The sequence below is a fragment of the Pyrgilauda ruficollis genome, unplaced genomic scaffold (assembly GCF_017590135.1).
Source record: "Pyrgilauda ruficollis isolate IOZ18807 unplaced genomic scaffold, ASM1759013v1 scaffold92, whole genome shotgun sequence".
In the NCBI taxonomy this organism is placed as follows: Eukaryota; Metazoa; Chordata; class Aves; order Passeriformes; family Passeridae; genus Pyrgilauda; species Pyrgilauda ruficollis.
Genome location: NW_024531266.1, coordinates 1,453,607 through 1,472,754, shown reverse-complemented (window position 1 = coordinate 1,472,754; position 19,148 = coordinate 1,453,607). Strand labels below are relative to the sequence as shown.

Here is a 19,148-nt window from a genome sequence, read left to right as displayed (position 1 = left end):
CCTACAAACATGGGTTTGCACTTTTCTAGACTTACTTTTTCAGCTGATGTCCCAGCCCAAATCTTTCCTTAGTAGAGATCTGAAATACATCCACAGTTGGCACTAGGAAAAAAGGATATTTTGTTGGTACATGAACTTACAGCAGTATTGACAAACTTGTGATCACGTAAGTCTTATTTCAGGACCCTCTTCTCTGTGGAGGTTGACTACGGACAATTAAATTGAAGCAATGGCAAGACTGGACATGTCATCTAAGCATATTAAGAAAGGAATGGTCGTTTTTGAAACCTCAGCCAATATAATTTACAATTTTACACATGGAATTCTCCCCAGTGTATCTCTTCCCACCCATTTCATTTACAAAAATATATCTTTTTTTACATATATATTATGCAAGTAGCAAGCAGCATCAGATTAAATTTATCTGGACTGGCAGTTCATCTCACCTAATACTTTAAACTTTTTTCCCAAGTAAGTAGCCCATACACAGTAGAGTTCCTGTGGCTACAAAGAAAGTCCAGAATGAAACTGAATTCATTTGTATCTGGACTTTGTTTCTAAGTGCCATCATCTAAGTACCTGATATGGGAATTCTGGTGGCTAAGGATTACCCTGAAATTTCCTCAAGGCCTGTCCTAACACTGGTATATCCATATTCATGTCAGAAATTGCAAATGTACAGGGTAAAGGACGGAAATTAGCTAGTGGCATTACTAAAGTCCTTCAATAACATTTGCTAGATAGAAGTGGCATATGGAAGCCAGTACTTGTTGAGAAAGCCCCAGGGCCTCAAGGCAGGAGAACCAAAGCATATTACAAGAACACAAAAACTGCATAATTTGTATTGCATAAGGTGGTAATGACCAAAGTAAAATCAAAAGAAAATTAAACCAAAAAATCTGGGGTTTATTCAAATTTTATTAGAAATGGAAAATCATTGATGTGATTCTGACCACTCAGCTTAATTTTATTCAGAATATCCAAGTCTGTACTTTAATTTTGCTGTAATAGATTAAATTTGATAATAAAATACAATATATCTAAGTAAGTCATGCAATTTAACTTAGTTCAAAGGTCAGTAGTTTCCTCTAATGTTATTATTCAAATAACATCAAACATAAACTCATCTTTTAAATACAAACTGATATTTTTTTCAAAAGGGATGAATGATTTCATTAAGTATAGCAATATCTTTGGATTGTCAAATTTCAGACACACTGCAGGGGGCTGGTGGGATGGGGAATACTTTAAATATCATCACACCTACAATCAGCAATCTTAAATTCTGACATTTAGACGAAAATTTTTGTCTAGACTCTACATTCAGACGAGACATGCCAATACCTCCTCTGGCTGATTCATCCTCTCTAAGACAGGTTTCTAAGGCATGAGGGACAAACTGCCCACGCAGACACTAGTGAGACAAGTGATTAACTAGAAGAACTACCTAAAATCAGTACATTACATGGCTACAGGGTGCTGCTTATATCCCCCACTGTGCTTTGCAATGTACTGGGTTCCTGTTTCTCAATCAATAGAATCTAGCATAGCAGAAAAAGCCACAGCATAAAGTTCTGGCTCTGTATTCTCAAGAAAACGGAAGAGGAATTCACACCATTAACACAAAAGATGGCGGATCTCACTGTGCTTTGCTAGTAAATAAAGAGACATGGCTGCAACAGCAGCTGAGCTCATATATCAGCAAAGTTCTTGCCTGTGGCCCTGCTCCCGCCTTTCTCAGAACTCCGGCACTCCCACAAGCAGTCAGCTGCAGCACTGGCAACTATGCTTGCCACCTTAACCTTGTCAGTGATGCAGAATATATATTCTTGTTACTTCTCATTTCTCACTGCATGCTGTTCTACACACTTCACCTTCTCCTATTTGCTGCACTTCTTTATTTTTTAAATTACATTTTGATGGGAATGTTCTGAATAGTAACATTGCTTCCTGCTATCACAAATGCATACTTTAAGATATGGATATTAACAAAAAAAATTGAAGTAATAAACCACAGACAAAAAGACCAAAGTCAAGGGAAAAAAAAAGATTGGTATAATGAAATGCTTATTTGAATGAAGAGAATATAGCTTATAGTTAGAATTGTTGGACAACACATCCTATAGAAATAGCTCATTGGGACAGATTTTGCTAAACAGGACTGGAAATATCTATTCATTTCAATTTTTCCACAGATAAAAGCATGAACTAACAGCCTGTACTGCAAGTTTCCAAGGCTGGGCAAGTTATTATCCAAACTAAGTCTGACTTGCACTGTAAAAATGTATCTGAAGCTGACTCTCATATATGAATTCTTCCAAATCTTCAAAATCAGTTGATTCTTCATGAGCTTGACCATTTTTTCTCTACTGAGAAAACTTTATTCACTTAAAATTTTTTTCAAATCTGAAGATTGCCAGAATTCACATACTCATGTAGAAACCAGAAGCTGAAAGGGCAATTACCATGGCCTGACTCTTTAAAGCTGCATGAAGAAGGGCATGCTAATGCACTGCACAGGCCTGTTGGGTGTGTCTTCATTATCAGTCACATTTCATCTGTGCAGATGACGTTTGATTTCAAAAATGAGGAAATCACATATTAGAAACTCTCAATCTTTACTGCTCAACCCTGGTTCCTAGGGGAAGCAGTTGCATCTCAAAGGATATCAGGAAAAGGAGTTGCAAAAATCATCCTATGAAACTTTAAATTAGATGCCTGTGTTACTAGAAATGGCCCAGCCATGCAAATACATGTAAGCCTAATTTCAAATCAATAAGACTCCTCTCAGCAGTAGAACTGAGCACATGCAGGGTCAAAGATTTGGTAGTGAATAAGTGTCTACCCCATGGCCCAGACTGGACACCACACAAAGCACAAGAAGAATACAAAATTGACCAACCTGGACCATTTAGGTACTGTGTAAGTGAGCAGTGCAGTCGCACTATTATAGGCTCTGTGCGAATTACATCCCAAGCCACAGCAATCTCCTCCTAGTGTAAGACAAAAAGAAAACAACAGACATCATTAGCCATCGCGAGGAACTACTGCTTTTTGTCAGTCTGCCTTAGGGCTGCTATGAACACCACCCATCCATTTACCCAGCTGTTTACTATCTACTCCAACATAACACATTTGACTCAGGACAAATTATGGCACACCAATGCTCCCTGAAGAGCAGTGTCAGACTAATTTCAGTTCTTGACTGAGCTCATTTAAACCAAGCAGAGGTTTAAACACAACACTGCATGTACAGGCAGAGACATTCCCATCTACCAACAGGAAATGCTTCAAAGCTGAGAAGCAAACGAGCAAAAAAAAACAGAATAGAAGTTAGTCCCATAACTAAGGGCTAAGGATATTTTTGTTCCTTAAAACTGGTCTAAATAATGCAAGCTATGATCAGATTTTCTTAAAAATTTAGTAAGGCTCAGTAACTATCTTATGTGCTGTGTGGACCTGAAAATAATACATATCTGCGCAGAAGCTAATGACCTTAAAAGTTCTCATTTTTGTTCTTTATACAGAGGCCAGGAAGTTGCTGCACAGATGAGGTGAGGAAGTGTGAAGATGAAAGACAGCACAACAGCTAGAGAAGCCATGCTGCCAGCCAAGAAACAGCACTACTGCCCCTTTGCCAGTCAAGCCTCTCTCTAATCACTGTGCAGGAGCTCTCCTGACAAAGTCCTCTTCCCTTCAGGACTGTAAGAAGCGCTTTCACCTGATTCGTGTCTAGGTTAACAGAAAAATAATGGTGTTTCATTTATATTTTTTAGAACACTTCCCATTCACAAAAAATGTCTGAAAGGAAATATACATGTGGCAAATAAAAGCCTAACACAGCATTTTAACAATGTGGTCATAAAAGGGAAGAAAACCTTTCTACCACATATCAATCAATAATGTGACACCCACTTGTGAAGATCAAGTCTCCAAAAAAAAGGGAAAGTATCAGGGGTTGTCTAGAGAGTCTGATGTGTAGTGAAATTAAATGGGTATTAATGTTCATTATGTAATTCTGTGATTAGATTACTTACATCAAGAAAGCTAACATCAATATGTAGATCAATATCTACATCATCAATGGCTCCATATTCCCTGAAAGGAAATAATTACATTACATTAGAGCTCTTTAAAATACTCCTCAATCCAGGAGTACTTCTAACATGGAAGATTTTATAAAGGATTATCTTATCTGTAAAATCAGAATAGTTATAAAATACACATTTACATAGATTGGATCAATATTCCCAGTGGATAACCGTCTGCTGCACTTAAAAGCTTTTTTCAGACGATCTTTCTTAAACAGGCTTGCTTTTCCACTAATTCCCACAAAATATCTCTCCATTGCTGCTACGTATTTCCATCTCACTTATTGCACAGATGAACAAAGAAAAATTAATAGTCACATGCTACTCCCATTTATGGTGCAAGAAAACCCTTGTTAATTTTCAAAAGTATTTCAGGTTAACAGCCAGCAACCTAATAACAGGCTTCAGATAAACCACTGAAGACATATACAACATAGCCAAGAGGATGGCATGATATACCTGGGGATTGCTTCATACATTCAAGCATTTGTTTGTCAAAAATAAAGATTGCCCTGTAATGCGCTCAAGGCAATAGTTACTTTTTTTATCTGTTATGTGTAGTATTGCAAGATTCAGATTTAACAGGTATTTCATTGCCATCTGAAATCTTACATTTAAACTGCAAGTTTTCTGTCTCTTATTTTCTGACTCACCCTGACTGCCCTCCCTCAATGTACTTGAAGACTTCTGAAAAACAGAGCTAGAAAATAGTTATTCACACACCTGAACAAAAATTTGTTTTCCTATTCATTTACACTACCTAAGTGGACAATGTTGTGAAAGTACTATCTGTCAAATTTTCACAGATTAGCTTCCAGCCACTAGGATGTTTTTCACTTTAAAACTCCATTTCTGCGCTTGTTGTCACAGTGACTTCCATGTTTTTCTATTAAACTTGACTAAGTGCAGAGCAGCAGTTGTGCATGAATCAGTCAATAAGGCAGTTTTGAAACAGTAAAATGTAACTGTTTCCTACCAAAGTGACCTCTCAGCTGTAGTAGGGCTGAGTTTGCACTGGAAATCACTTCAGCTCTTGCACAGTTTGATGAAGGGAGCCCCTTCCACCAAAATTCAGCAACCCAGTGGTTCTCTCTGGTCAGGGAAAACCCAAGCTCACTCTCTAGATCAAGTCTGCCCACACACTGCACACACATGGCAGGTGACCAGCAGGACAGGGCTGTCTGTATTACAGGAGACTTCCCAGCCACCTTCAGTGCTGCTCCAGTGTCACCTCACCCACACTGCAGCAGGTGCCGCGCAGGCACTCACTGATCTCCTACAGCTCCCTGAAAACCTGGCTTTGAAACAGGGAAGCTCTCCACCCACAGAATGGCTTAGCCACTACCCTACACAACAGTGGCATCTGTTTTTTTGTTCACTTTCCAGAAGATCCAAACACCGTTATGGTATCTTAAGTAATTTTTATGAATGCAGGCTGGTGTTACTCACAAAAATCAGATTCAAAAGGCTGTAAACAAGAATAATTTTATAAATTAAACTGAGGAATGGTTAAACTATGGAATAGAAAGATTAGTGAAGAATGAATAAGATAAAAACTAGTTTTAACTGTGACATTTCCATATTCACTTGAAATCCCTTTGCCACCACCCCACTACTATCCTAGAAGATGAATTTTAGACACATGATGCTAACTCTAGTTTTAATTTCCCAAGTTGACATGAGGAGGAAATCATGTTTCATTCCAAAACCTGCATCTTATGATCTGCTGTCTACAATAGCTTCATCAACACGTCTTGATTTTGAGTGTCCCAGAGGTCCTCTGCCCATAAATTAATAAGCAATGTAAAGAGATCAGCTGGATGGATTACTTTTTCAGGGCTTTTGTGGCCAGCTTTCTAAGGGCAGTGGTGAAAAGTATGCAGGTACAGAAACATCACTTTTACACGTAAAACTGACTCTGTGACAGCAAGAGATTACTGAAAGGAGGGTCAACTGTCTATGAAATATACACTCTCAGTGGAAATTGTCAAACAAACGCTCTCCTCTTAGAGAAGTGGAGCTGCACAAGAAGGATGAAAATGAACACTTAAAGCTGTGGGGTGTATTTTCAAGAATTGGTAAATATTTTCAGCTGTAATAGATTGGATAAAGCATTGAAGTTTTACACATGCCACAAGCAGCCACAGGTGCCAGTTTCTACTCTAGAGTGAGTTCAAGGGGATCACAGTGTTTCCAGTGAAACAGCTGATTCAATAAATGATACACATTTTAGTTTTTCAAAGGTTACACATGATGTTTCCATTTTAGGAGCTTGAAGGAATTTAACAGTTATCAGTTTAGCAAATAAACATTTATTCATTTCCTAAACCTATATACAGCTATTCAGATTTCAATTCCCCAGGTTCTTGAAGTGTAATAAATTTCCATTTAATTTGAAAAGGTATAGTACACCATAGCTGTAGGTATGCTCTCTCTTCTTCTTACTTGGTTTGTATGACAACTTCAACATTTTCCTCGCAATACAGGACAGGTCTATTACATCTTAGCTACCTGGTATTTTTATGGAATTATTAAGATTACATTGATGGAAAATGAAGTTATAAAATACATGAGCCTTATCAAAATATATATATAACAGGCACTATGGCAGAAACATGCACATTCACATATGCCCAACAGAATTAGTGCGCAAATACTCTTAGCAATTCATATCTGACCATGGCTCTATTACTTTTCTGTGAAGGATACTTTAGATCCGCACAATCTGAAATCTTCCCTAATCTCTGTTCAAACCCTAGCTTCTTACTGTCTCTCTCATTATGACAATACAGAGTATTTGATCACTTGTTCTACCTACAAACAGCTTTTTTGAAGAAGACAAACTGTTATTGTGTCTTCTCTCTCTCTTTTTCTCCTAGACTAGACAAATTCAATTCCTTCAGTTGTTCCCTAGGGAAAGTATTTATTAAATCTCTTATCATTCCTCTTGTTCACCTCCAGGGCAAAATATAGAATATGACAGAAAAAGAGTTTAACAAGGGTTTAGAGAAATGTCAAATAGTAATTTACAACAAAACACAACTGCCTGACTAGAACTGAAAAAGACAATGATGTTTTAGAACAGGGCTGTTCTCAGCACAGCTACCTGTAAGCATGCTCAATAACAAAAGAACCCCCAAAAACCCAGCACTGATGCTGGTTTGCAGTGCTCCCTCCTTTTGTCACACAACATGCAGAGATCACCAGAAAAGACTTGTGCTTTGGCAGTCAGGGGAGGTCCATATAGAATTCAAAGTCCAAAACATTCAAGGTTCCACAATACAGAAAGGCCAGTGCCATACCTGAGAGATACTGCATTAGGTCCATAGATCTCTCTCACTGCTGTTAAATCAGCCTCCAGCTGTGGGTGTTTATGAAGTTCTCCATCATAACTAACCTGTTGGGGAAAGAAAATATCTTGGGAGTTCTGTATTTCATTTCTGGCACCTGACTTAGACTATTTATTCTCTGTAAAATACGTTGCATTAAGATTCTTTAATGCCACACTCAGAAGGGACAAGTTGAAGCCCTGAGGCCACCTCATCTGCTAAAGCAGTAAGATTTTCGAAGCAGGCACCTCTGCCTTGAAGCGTTTTGAGGGTTCTCTTCCTGTTTGTGGGAAGAGAAGCTGCAAAGGACTCATCCATCTGTCCTGTTTTGCTCTGGGACACTCGTGTATTTTAAAAATGTTAAGTATGATAAGAACAAGATCTCCCAGTCTTGCCATCCTAGTCCAAACCACTATGGCACAAAGGTTTGCTCGCTCTTTTTTGTTGTCACACTCTCATATACACTAGACACAGAATGGCTTGGGCACAAGAGAAGCATGAAACTATTCTTTATACCCAGCACCTCGCCATCTAAATTACATTTTCAGCTTACTCACTGGTTACATTCTGCCCACCAGTGCAACAGTATCAGATTTAAAAAAAATAATTAAAAGAACATTTTCCCATGTTAAGTGTTACACCAGAGAAGGTATAAAGGCTATACATCTAGACAACAACTCCCCTTTTTTTTTTCAAACTCTACATGAAAAATGAAAAAGGTTATGTTTGTGCTTACAGCAAAAAGCAAAACTTGTGAAATGGTTTGGCTGGACTGTAAGAAGTCAAAATAATTAATATCCTTCTATCTTCTACAAGGTCCAAAATACCTCTTTGGGCATGTAACAATCTATTAATCATCTGTCTATTATTACCTTCCTCTCAAGCAAAATGATCCTGATTGTGTGAAATTAAATCTATGTCTTTAGAGCAATTAGAATGACAGCAATTCCACAGAAGCCAATGAACTCCCTAGATTTGAAGATTCAGAAATGAGCGCAGGATTTGGTCTGTAGCTTTGACAAATGTGGAGAGCAAAGCAGCAGAATGCAATTTATCCCTTTAGACCCACACATGTATATATAACCCTATACAGGAATCCTGCACAGAATTCTTGTTATTGCAGAGCCACATTCATATGCAATACTATTTATTCCATTTGTACACCCAAATCTATAGGAAACCAGTTCTATGACACTTTCGGATCTGATACTTAGAGATGTGCTTTTCAATTTACTTAAATGTCAGTAGTACTAAAATAATAATCAGAAGATCACCTTTTTACTTTTGAAAATCAGCAGAGAGTAATTTGATTAGACTCAGACCTGGAATTCCTTAAGTATAAGGCACAAAATTCATCGGCATGGCATGGACATATATTTTTCAGAGACACCAATGATATTCATGACCAGGAGATTATAAAAAAGTATCCTTCCTTTGTTTGGGCAGGCATGTCAGAACAATTTTCCAAGTAGAAGAGCACGGGAAGAAAATTGTTATTGCAATTTTTTTCACTTTAGGTAGGGGGAAACCAATCCTTTTTCCATGCTCATTACTCAAAGAAGAATTCTTTAAAGATGCGTAAATAATTGCTGTCCTGCTTCCAAAGAAAGCGCAGCAATCATTTCACAAATTGTAGCTGTGGTGCACTTGCCACCTTTGTTGGTCCTAAACCAGATTTTTAAATCAGTCTTATCTTTCAATAATAGTAAAATACAAAAAGAACATTATGCATAATGCCACACTGCTCAAAATAATGTTTTTTCTAAACTATTTTCTCAAAATTAACTCAAAAAGGAAATAAAGCAGTGCTCTGGCAAATTTTAAGACCACAGTATGGTACTTCCCAGCCCTGAATTAGTGCCACAGACATATTGATGTACGCAGAGGAGGCTGTCAGGGCTTTGTATTTCTGCATTTTTGAGTATGTCTTGCAGCTGAAGCACATGTGACATGCAGAAAGAGAGCCAAAGGCAGTAGTATTTCTGTTTTCATCTCCTGTTCTTATTTGCAAATGTAGAAGATAGTGATTCTAAGCAACAATTAGCAGCTTTGCAGAAAAAGTGAATATAAAAGCTAAAAAAATCTGATAACTCTGCTGTGACTGAAAGGTCTATGTTCAGAAAGTCTCTGTTTTTAATCTGAGACCTTATTCAGATTATTTTACAAAAGGTTGCTTTTTAGAAGGAGATTAAGCGATTTACAAACCTAAATCCCATTGAAAATCAATAGGTCTTAGACTATTGAACCACTTAGCTACTTTAAAGTATTTATCCATTAAATCCTTAGGGAGGATTACAAGCAGGTGCCTAGGAAGTGGATACAAACATTTAATTTTGTTGCAAAAGGTTGCATCTTCTTTACACTGCCCATCAAATGCCACTTCCCACCTTCCTTGGGCCTTGTTGCATCAGCAGCAGCAGCAGCTCTCCTGCCTCTCCAGCTGCAGCCACTCAGAAATGCTAAGAATTATCCTGACCTCCATCCTTCCCAACTGTATTGCACACAATTACACTGGCATCTCTTCCCTCTATTTCTTAAAGTCAGTATTTCTGCACCCTCTCTCTCTGTGGGCACAGCAGACACTTGTTTCAAAGGAAGGAGCCTGCCTTGCTTTTTCCCCACATATATGGTCAAATCTTTTGTCTCCTCATACACCTGGTGCTCACTTGACAACTCCTACAAACACTCTGCTTGAAAAAGGATTGTTCTTTTTTGTCTTTCAAGGGACTTCACTCATTACCTGATTTCCTATTTATTTTCTGAGTCCTCAGCACTATTTTTTACTCTAAATGTCTTTGTTAGCCTTTTAGCTTTTTTGACCATGAAATTTTAAATTAGACATGTCCTTTTCCCCTTTTTTAAAATACATTTTCTGTGATGCCTTCTTTTTTCCTTTCTTGTTCATCATATTTTGTTTATGGATATTTTATATTCAAAATAGTAAGAATAAACTGATTTTTTATTGCAGACCTGATTTTTTTTTTGCCATTCAAATAAATGTATTACCTCATAGCGAAGAAAATACAATATAATCCAGTTTCCATTTTAATATAAGGCACTTAAATTCTAACCAGTGTCTATTACACAGGCCTTTTATGCCTTGCAAAATACGGTACTGCTATCTGTATTCATATCCCACAGGCAGTGCTAATATTTATTAATTCATTTGGACACTGCCAGGCATCCTTTAGGAAATGTATCAGCCCTGGTTCAAGAAATAAGCACTCCCAGCTGTTTTCTGCCTTTTCCTTCACCTTGAGGTTACTGCCCTTCCTTCAGAGTTGAAAAATGAAGCGAGTACACACGACTCATCACTACAGGACAAGATCAGAAGCTTTTTCCTCTCAGGCAGATTAAAATAAAACATCTCTCTTTGCAGTGAATTATGTGTATGGTCCTCCCCAGCACTCCCCAGCATGGGGCTGCAGGAGTCAGCAGCTGAAGGGAGGCAATTCCTGCAGTCATTTCTAAAGCGAACATGAGTCAATTCCCCATGCTGACTATTTCAAACAATGAAAATAAATTATTTCAGTTCCAGCTTCAATATAACTTTTAGTAGCTTTCCAGGGGCATGGGATTGTTTTTTTTTATTTGCTTGGTTTTGGTTTTGTTGGTTTGGTTTGTTTATTTTTTTCACTGTACAGCACCTCAACATGAATTTTGTGCGCTAACCCCACCGCACCGTTGGCTCTGCAAGAGAAGAGGCTCAGCGATGTCCTGCTCATCAGCATCCCACGCTCTCTGCACCTACCCACCCTGCTGGCACTGCTGGCGTGCTCCTGCAGCCTTGGCTCTGCACCCAGGGCACGGATGGCTTCAGCCTCAAGGCTGAGGTAAGGGACAACCTTCACAAACAGCGACCGTAACTCACTAAAATGTTCATCGAAATAAACGGTTCTAATAAACACAAGCGAGGAATGATTCCTTGGGGCAGCACTGAGGCAAAAAAATAAGAGAAATCTGAATAAAGAGACTAGCAGCGCAAAGCACACTGCAAAAGAAAAAGGCATGAAAAGATTTTATTTCCCAATACACAAGAGAATGTAAGAATTAATTCTGCTGAGGGAACAAGAAGGAAAGACAGAGAGCAGTGCAATCATCTAAAATATGCAGCATTTTTCAAGGTGAATTTTACTCTAGAGCTCAGAAAAAGAATGGACTATTGCCTAGAACAAAATTGTTTTGTAATAACGATTTTCACCATAAAAATGCAGTGTTCTTTACTTTAAAAAAATGGCAATTCTCCAGAAGGAAACAGATTTGGATCCAGCCTGACTTCCCATTTGTATTAATAATGGGGTAAGCTTTACAGAGTCAGTTATCTGTTTCCTGAAAGTAAGCAAGTAGCTTCTATTTTCAAGCTTTCTGAAGGGTATTTGCTTTTTCCATTCTCACAGCTTTGCAAAAGTAAGCAAAGTGATCTTATTTTGAAAATGTTGTAATTATAACTTCGAACACATTCAATATTTAGGCCATAAAATGCTATGCACATATATACACATGACACTCTACTCAACACTGAAAAAGTAAGAAATTAAATATTACAAATTTGTAATGGAATGAATATAAGAACTCTCAAATATTACTTTCTTGGAACTTGTGCAAAAAATTTCCTGCATTACCTGTCCTCCATAATAAAATTCCTCAGAGTCATTATCTCCTTCAGAGTCTTCTTCAACTGTGCTGCTGTGCCGTGACTCCTTAATGCAAAAGGAAGGTTAACAACGATAAAAACAATATGTTGACCTTGCATGCATAGATCTAAAGGTAACTACAGGAATTATGCTTTTATGAAAAAGCTCATAGCATCCTTTCTGAAGAGATCTTTTAGTATCATTTTTCCAGAGGACCCACTTTAAGAATGATGAAATATCACATGAAAAAAGCACCTAATACAGGGTACATAAAAACACCTTGAATATAGTTGGAGAAATAATACTTGCGTGGTTAGAAACACAGCATGGTATTTTAAACAATTGGATAATTCCGCAGACTTTGTGGGGATACTTCACTCTGTGCTTTTGCTACACAAAGCACAACTTTCTCATCAAGACTGGTTCTAGACACAGATCTTTTGGTGTGTAAGCAACCTACTACAATTTTTTTTTTTTTACTTTATTCTCATAATTAAACCCTAATGGTTTCAGGAAATAAGCCAAGTCCAAGCATGGAATATCTTATGTGTCCTTCTGCGAAAACCTGACACTCTGCTGCTTAATTATCATTTTTAACAGAAGTTCCATCTATCATCTTAGGAAAGTTTCAAACTTAACTTTCTGAGTAGCTCTTCTCTGAGACAGTGAAAAGTAAGGATTAGAGAGTCCTATGCTTACCTAAGTAAAACTTGCTCCAAATAGGCTGCTTTGTGAATAATATCAAGTAAACTGAACTGATCCTGGTACTGCAACTCAGCATGAGATAAAATGTTATATTCTGTTTCTCACCACTAGAACCTTTACTTAAAATTATATAATTGCTTGAGAAAGTAATTCTTGTTTCCCACAATTCATGTGTTATTTCTATGCCCTATGGTGACTAGCAGCCCCTAAAGAACACCTAGTAAAATCATCATTCCACACTTCAACCTGAACGTAATGTATTTAACCCCTTTTTTCTTATTCGTGTCCTACACAGACATGCCATAATGGAATAGAAATCAGAGATATGAATCAAAAAAGTAGAAGGTACCCTCAAATTCCAGAGGCATAAATGTCAGCATGAATACACAGTTATCACCAATTTCTGTGGTCAGACATTCTAATCCCATTTTTCTACCATTGCCTCTAAATTCCTGCTCTACTCACTGTATGTATACATATACAGTGTATTTACCCAACCTCATGGCAATTTCTGTCAAAACATAAAAAATAATTTCTGCTTCTACTTCACTGAAAATAGATAAAATAACTCCAGTCTTCTTTGTTTTATAATAAAATTACTTCAGAGGGAAGTATGTTTCAGAACAGAAATCAGCTGAACAAAAATTCTACACAGAACTCTCACATTAGAATAGTGACAAATCAATCATATCCTAACCCAGCCTTGAACTGTCTAGCCAACAGAAATCAACAGTGTTAAGAGATTTTTTTATAAAGGGGTTTTTCTCAGTAATTTCACATTTAAGTACCTCATTCAACTAGAAACAAAATAGAAGCTCAAACTCAGTCCCACAGAAGCTAACTATATTTCAGGCTTTTAAGGAAATGGGTAAATTCTTCCCACACTTGTTTTTCTTATGTTCACAGAGCACTGAATACAATGATGAGGCAGTAGGAGCGAAGTATTTTCAGTGCAGCTTTTCACGTCAAATGACATTTCATTCACTAAAAAAACCAATACACATAGCAACTAGGCACGCTTACATCCCATTTCCAAGGTAAGAAACTCAGCACCCACCCTTACCAAAGGAAGACTTTAGGTCAAGCACCTCAAGTCCTGAAAATGCTCAATCCCTTGCTTGAGGCAGGAGCCTATGTGGTGCCTTGGAGGGCATGACACGGTCAAGCCCCAAGTGAGGATTTCACCTTCGCGCCACTTCTTCCTTAATGTCTCAGCGAGACTGGTCAGAGAGCTGTGCAAGAGGCACAAGGCAAATGCCACCATGCCTGGAAAACCCTAACACTCAAGACCCTGCTCATGGTGAGAAGAGTCCTACAGAGGTCTAGAGTCTGCAGCTGGATTGCTTGAGGCTATATGATGAAGCAGTCAGCAGGAAGCAATTGAGATGAGGTCTTATGTGCCAGAGTAAGGTAATGGAATCACTACCTGCTTTTCCAGGAGAGCTGTATATTTAGGGCCAAAAGAGTCTGTAATACTGCTGAACAAAAAATGAAACACCAAAAACATATTTCCTAGGATAGGAGGAGAATCTCTATCCTAACTAAGTGAATCACTGGTTAATCCATTTATGAAACCCTGAGAAATATGGTAACCTTCTAAAACATGTAAACATGCACAGATTGAATAAGCACATTTTGATAGGAAGTCTATGGTAAACATTCGTATTCTATTATTTTCTTTTGTTCCTTAAAATAATTTCTGTTAGAAGACACATACAAGAAATATACATACCTCTCCATTCTCCCTCTGTAATTTTGACTTTATGGATAAGCAATAGTTGACATCACTGGTTTTTCTTAATTCTTGAAAAAACAAAGGAAAACAAGGAACATATGTGTGGGAAAAAAAGTGAAATAGTTTTGCATATGCAGACTTGGAATTCTTAGTTGCAGTAGTAGAGCAAATAAGGAACAAAAAGTTACAGATATGAAATGCATCAAAGAGTTTACAATGCCACAGTCTAAAATTAGAAAGCCTCTACTTCCCAGAAGACTTTTTTAAAGTGTGAGCTGAAACTCAGCTGATCCATCTAGGACGTTTGTTTTTCCCAATTTGTGATTTACAATTTAGTGTCATTCATTAATTTAATATAATTTATAAAAGAATGAAAAATCAAAACCCCTCAGGAAACAAAATCTTCTATATAAAAGATAGGTTTTTACTCTATTGTAAATTGTAAATTACAGGCTTAATTTCTTTTCAAAGTAAAGAAATATTGGCAAGTAAAATTTATCACAAACTTCTGATGGTAATAGCAAGATTGTATTTGTGTGCCACTGCAATAACTTCAGTAAGATTATTCTTGATTTCCATCTGTATTAATGAGATAGAGAGTGAAGATCATACTGGTGCCCCAGTGGAATTCAAAATAATTCTCTTGTTATGCAAAAAAAGATAGTAATAATAATAATAATAATAATAATAATAATAATAATAATAATAATAATAATAAATTACGAAGTGAAGTGTTCCTATCTGAAGACCTGCTAGAATTAAGAGCGCTCTGTGCAGTTTACTCTGCAGCCTGAAAAAATCAGAGAATTTTTCTGCTAGAATCTAAACTGTCTCCATGAAGTGTGTGCACAAATCTTTATTAAATACAACATAAATGTGTGCATATATCTGACAAGCATACCCTTTCATGTATCAAATACTTTTTGAAAATAAGGAAATAATTTATAATGAGAGGGCCCCCAAAATCATTGGGAAAAAACAAATAATTTTTCTATAGCGGAATTTAGTGAAACAGCTGAATCACTTCCTGAAATAATTCACCAGAGGCAGTAGCAGTTACAGACTGTTTCATCCACAGTGGTGAAGATTTAGTGAAGTTTTAAGCAAGTGATCATGAAAACTCGTAACTGGAAAGTATTAAGCATCTCTAGCTGTATTCAAGGGGAATTGCTCTAGCACAGGCTGCAAGACATTAAAAGCAAAAAATACATTCTGCACACAATTGTAGTGATCCCCAAAAGAAATATTTTAATTTCTTCTGTTCTGAAATGTTGGACAATTTACTAGAATAAGCCCAGAGAAAATAGCAAATTGTACAGCTGAACCCTTTAACATCATATCTCCCTCTAAGTGCAGATAACATATTTGCTTTCCTCCAAAATTATGAATTTGATAAAACTCTTCAGAGATAGGATTACCTGTAGCAATTTGGTGGAAAATTACTGGAATTGGCTCTGTTGTAACTAAAACATCTTCATCGTTATCAGAACTGGAAACATAAGTGTTATCTACGAAAGAAAAACACTTTGCATGGTGAAGTTCCATTGTGCTTTGTCAACCCCTTCCGATGTTTCCTATCCCAGATTTTTGTGACAAGGAACCACTCCCCAGATGCCTAAGGAAGCTGAGCACTAACACCTTCCTGGTGTGTTTGGGTTTTTTCCCTTGAAATTGTTAACAAAAAGGAAAATATTATAAGCACAGAAAATTCAGACCCAAATTTTATAAAGCAAAACCATGGAGTGTGATGTCATGGCTTCTGTGAGTCACAGCAAGCACTGCTCTGAACCAACCCACAAGGCTTAGGGTGGCCAACCTTTCCAAAATAAAATACTTGTTCTATGTTTTTTGCTATGTCTGACACCACAACTCAAGCTAGATCTGATACGCAGAGTGAAAGCTGCACTGAGAGCTGGTTGTTAACAGCCAATTATGCCAAATATGTGTGCCTCATTTTGCCTAGTCACATAAAGGCTGTTTGAGCGTCTTCAAATCTGTGGATAACCTTTCTTCCACCTGATTCAGGGAGAAAAGAAATCCCTCCCACTTAGCCACAATATTGGTATGTATGAATATTATAACTATTTTACTAAATTTTCTTTAAAAATGTAGGGATTAGACTGAGGAGTGTGTCTGTTGGGGTTTTTTGGTTTGGTTTCTTTTTTATCTTTGCAACTTAATGTTTCCTAACAAAAACCAAGAAGCAGCAGGGTCTTCTGTATTATCTGCAAGAGCTAATTTTGAATGTGTTGCTGAACTTGCTTATGAAAGTAATGATGCTTTGTTTTCTAATGGTCCAGGCTGAATTGAAACCTATGCTCCAGAGCAGAAAGGCTGACAATTAAGATAATCACAGATAAAGTGACAAATAAGACAACGGAAAGAAGGACTTACATATTAACTTTTAAACACTTTGTCCCATATCAGCAACATGCATGAAATCACATGCAATTTTAAGCATACTGCTGCAGTCTCAAAGCTTTTGAGTGCTCCCAGTGAAATGTTGCAGGTGTTAACATTAACTGCGAGGAAAGTACAATGATACCATCCTTTGCATCCCAGCAGGTCTTAGCCACCTTTATCAAGAGGGAGCATGGGGCTGTGGCCCTTCCTTGCATGGTGTGCCAGGCTGGGCAGGGCAGCAGCTACACACACACAGATGGGTTTTCCTGGCTGCCCTCTGCAAAACAGCCTTTCTGCCACACTCACACACATCTGCCAGGTCTGACTCTGTCCCACACCTTCATCTACTCCCACTCCTGTGCTGTCCTGCGAGGCAATCTGAGGATCTGTGGCTGGCTCCACGCACACACGCTGTGTGCCCGCAGTGCTGCGGGAGGCCAACACCACGGATGGCCAAGCCCTGCACTCCTGTGGGCACAGCAAAGCATCAGTCTGTGGCTGCTCAGATACACACCGGACATGGGGACATGTTTTACAGCCACGGCATCATGTGAACTAAGGAGGTCCCTTCTGTCAGCATTCATTCCTTGCCCCACTTTTGTGCACTGGCAGGAGGGGTGTGAGCTACAGCCACAGGACAGCTGCAGCTTGCCCTCTGCAAGAAGCCCTGCCTTGACTCTGTTTACATTCTCCACCTTGTCACCATCATTTCTGTGTCCACCTTGCACACACAACACAAGCACATCTGTTTCCCAGTTTTGGGAGTGTAAGTTACTGCTACAGAGTCTAACGAGCTGAGACAATTGAGGCCATCATTTGGCTATAAATAGACCTAACACCACATACATGGAAGGGAGAGAGGAAATCCTTGTGCTACAGTTTATTGCTGTACAGAAAACTGGGAACAGAGTACGTTCTTACAGAATAGACATACTTATATGGAAAAAGGACAGCTCAGCTACAGGTTTTATAGATTTTAATTATATTTTTATGTCCATTGTAGTTCTTTCTTGGCAGCTGCCAAGTTGTTTTTTTGTTTTGCTATTTGGCAGCTATTCAGGGTTTTTTTTCCTTCCATCAATATGATGAGACTTGAAATTAAGATAATGGCTTTGATTTGTTTTCTTCAACAACCCGTTTGTAACACTTGACACCTAGGACTATTTATCCTCTTCACTGGACGACATAGTGCCTGGACCTAGCAGATGAATGCAGCAAACTACTAGTTGCCAAACTGGCTCTCTCCATCTCTGCTGCAATCTATTGAGGTCTAAGAAGGTGCATAACCTACAAACCACTGGGATAAAAGAAAATAATTCTGAACATAAATTCATTAGCAAAATGCTTGCTGCTCTTCTGGTTCCCACAGGAGTCATGACACACTCATGTAAGCGGGACTTCAGTCTACTCATGGACGAAATATTCTACAACTGCTCCTAAGAAGGCTTATTTTCCCCAATTATCAATGTGACGAGAAAATTATTTCAACAATACTTTGCTGAAACTGTTGTTACCTGGCTCTAAACTTTTCAATTATGTTTTCACAACTCCAGCAATGGATAGGTAACTTTCAGACATTACTGTCTCAACAATACTAGTGTTAAGCCCCCAGTGTGCCTTTGTGAGCACATTTTTAGCTTTCACTCTTAAATATGAAACCATCAAACACCTTCCATTATTGAAAGTTGTCACGTCACATTACGGTTTCCATAGGATTTAAAACTCAGCTGCTTGTATTTGATGCTTCAATAAGTAATTCAGCAACAGCTACACACTGCTGTCAGTACCAAAGAGGTGATGCTGTGCACTTGCAGCAAAGCAGGCTGTGGGAGTGTGTATATTAGCCAAAGCTCTTCTTCTAGTATCCAAAATTTACTTTTGGTGGTAGCATTTTAGCTGAACTTTTTACATCACTTGTGTCACGGCCTTTTCATATACTTATTGCACACATTAGCAATTTATCTGATGATCAACTCTGACAGCCTTGTCTTGGATTTACAAATCTGAACCAGTCTGTATTACACAGTCTTAATCTACACAGGATAAAAGTTTGCTGTAGCTATGCACTAATGGACTTAAACCTTAATCTGTAAATGTTTATCCTGTGAGAAATTTAATTAGAGAGCACGTGCTGCTCTGAACTCTATCAAATTGCAGCAGTACTTGAAGAACACCTTCCAGCTGAGGACATCAGCACAGAGCTTCTCAGACTTGACACCATCACACCCTGATATGTCCCTGAAACCTTCCT

At 38.0% G+C, this 19,148-nt stretch overlaps 1 protein-coding gene across 1 annotated transcript in view; it reads right to left on the bottom strand.

Annotated features, from left to right (window-relative positions):
• Nucleotides 1–19,148, bottom strand: part of PARP8 (poly(ADP-ribose) polymerase family member 8) — a 109,815-nt gene that overhangs the window by 37,713 nt on the left and 52,954 nt on the right. The window contains exons 4-10 of the mRNA XM_041489304.1: nucleotides 15,913–16,002; nucleotides 14,492–14,562; nucleotides 12,043–12,120; nucleotides 7,394–7,488; nucleotides 4,038–4,098; nucleotides 2,903–2,993; nucleotides 36–102 (exon numbers count right to left, since the gene is read on the bottom strand). Coding sequence (XP_041345238.1) covers nucleotides 36–102; nucleotides 2,903–2,993; nucleotides 4,038–4,098; nucleotides 7,394–7,488; nucleotides 12,043–12,120; nucleotides 14,492–14,562; nucleotides 15,913–16,002 — 553 coding nt within the window. The remainder of the gene's footprint in view (nucleotides 1–35; nucleotides 103–2,902; nucleotides 2,994–4,037; nucleotides 4,099–7,393; nucleotides 7,489–12,042; nucleotides 12,121–14,491; nucleotides 14,563–15,912; nucleotides 16,003–19,148) is intronic.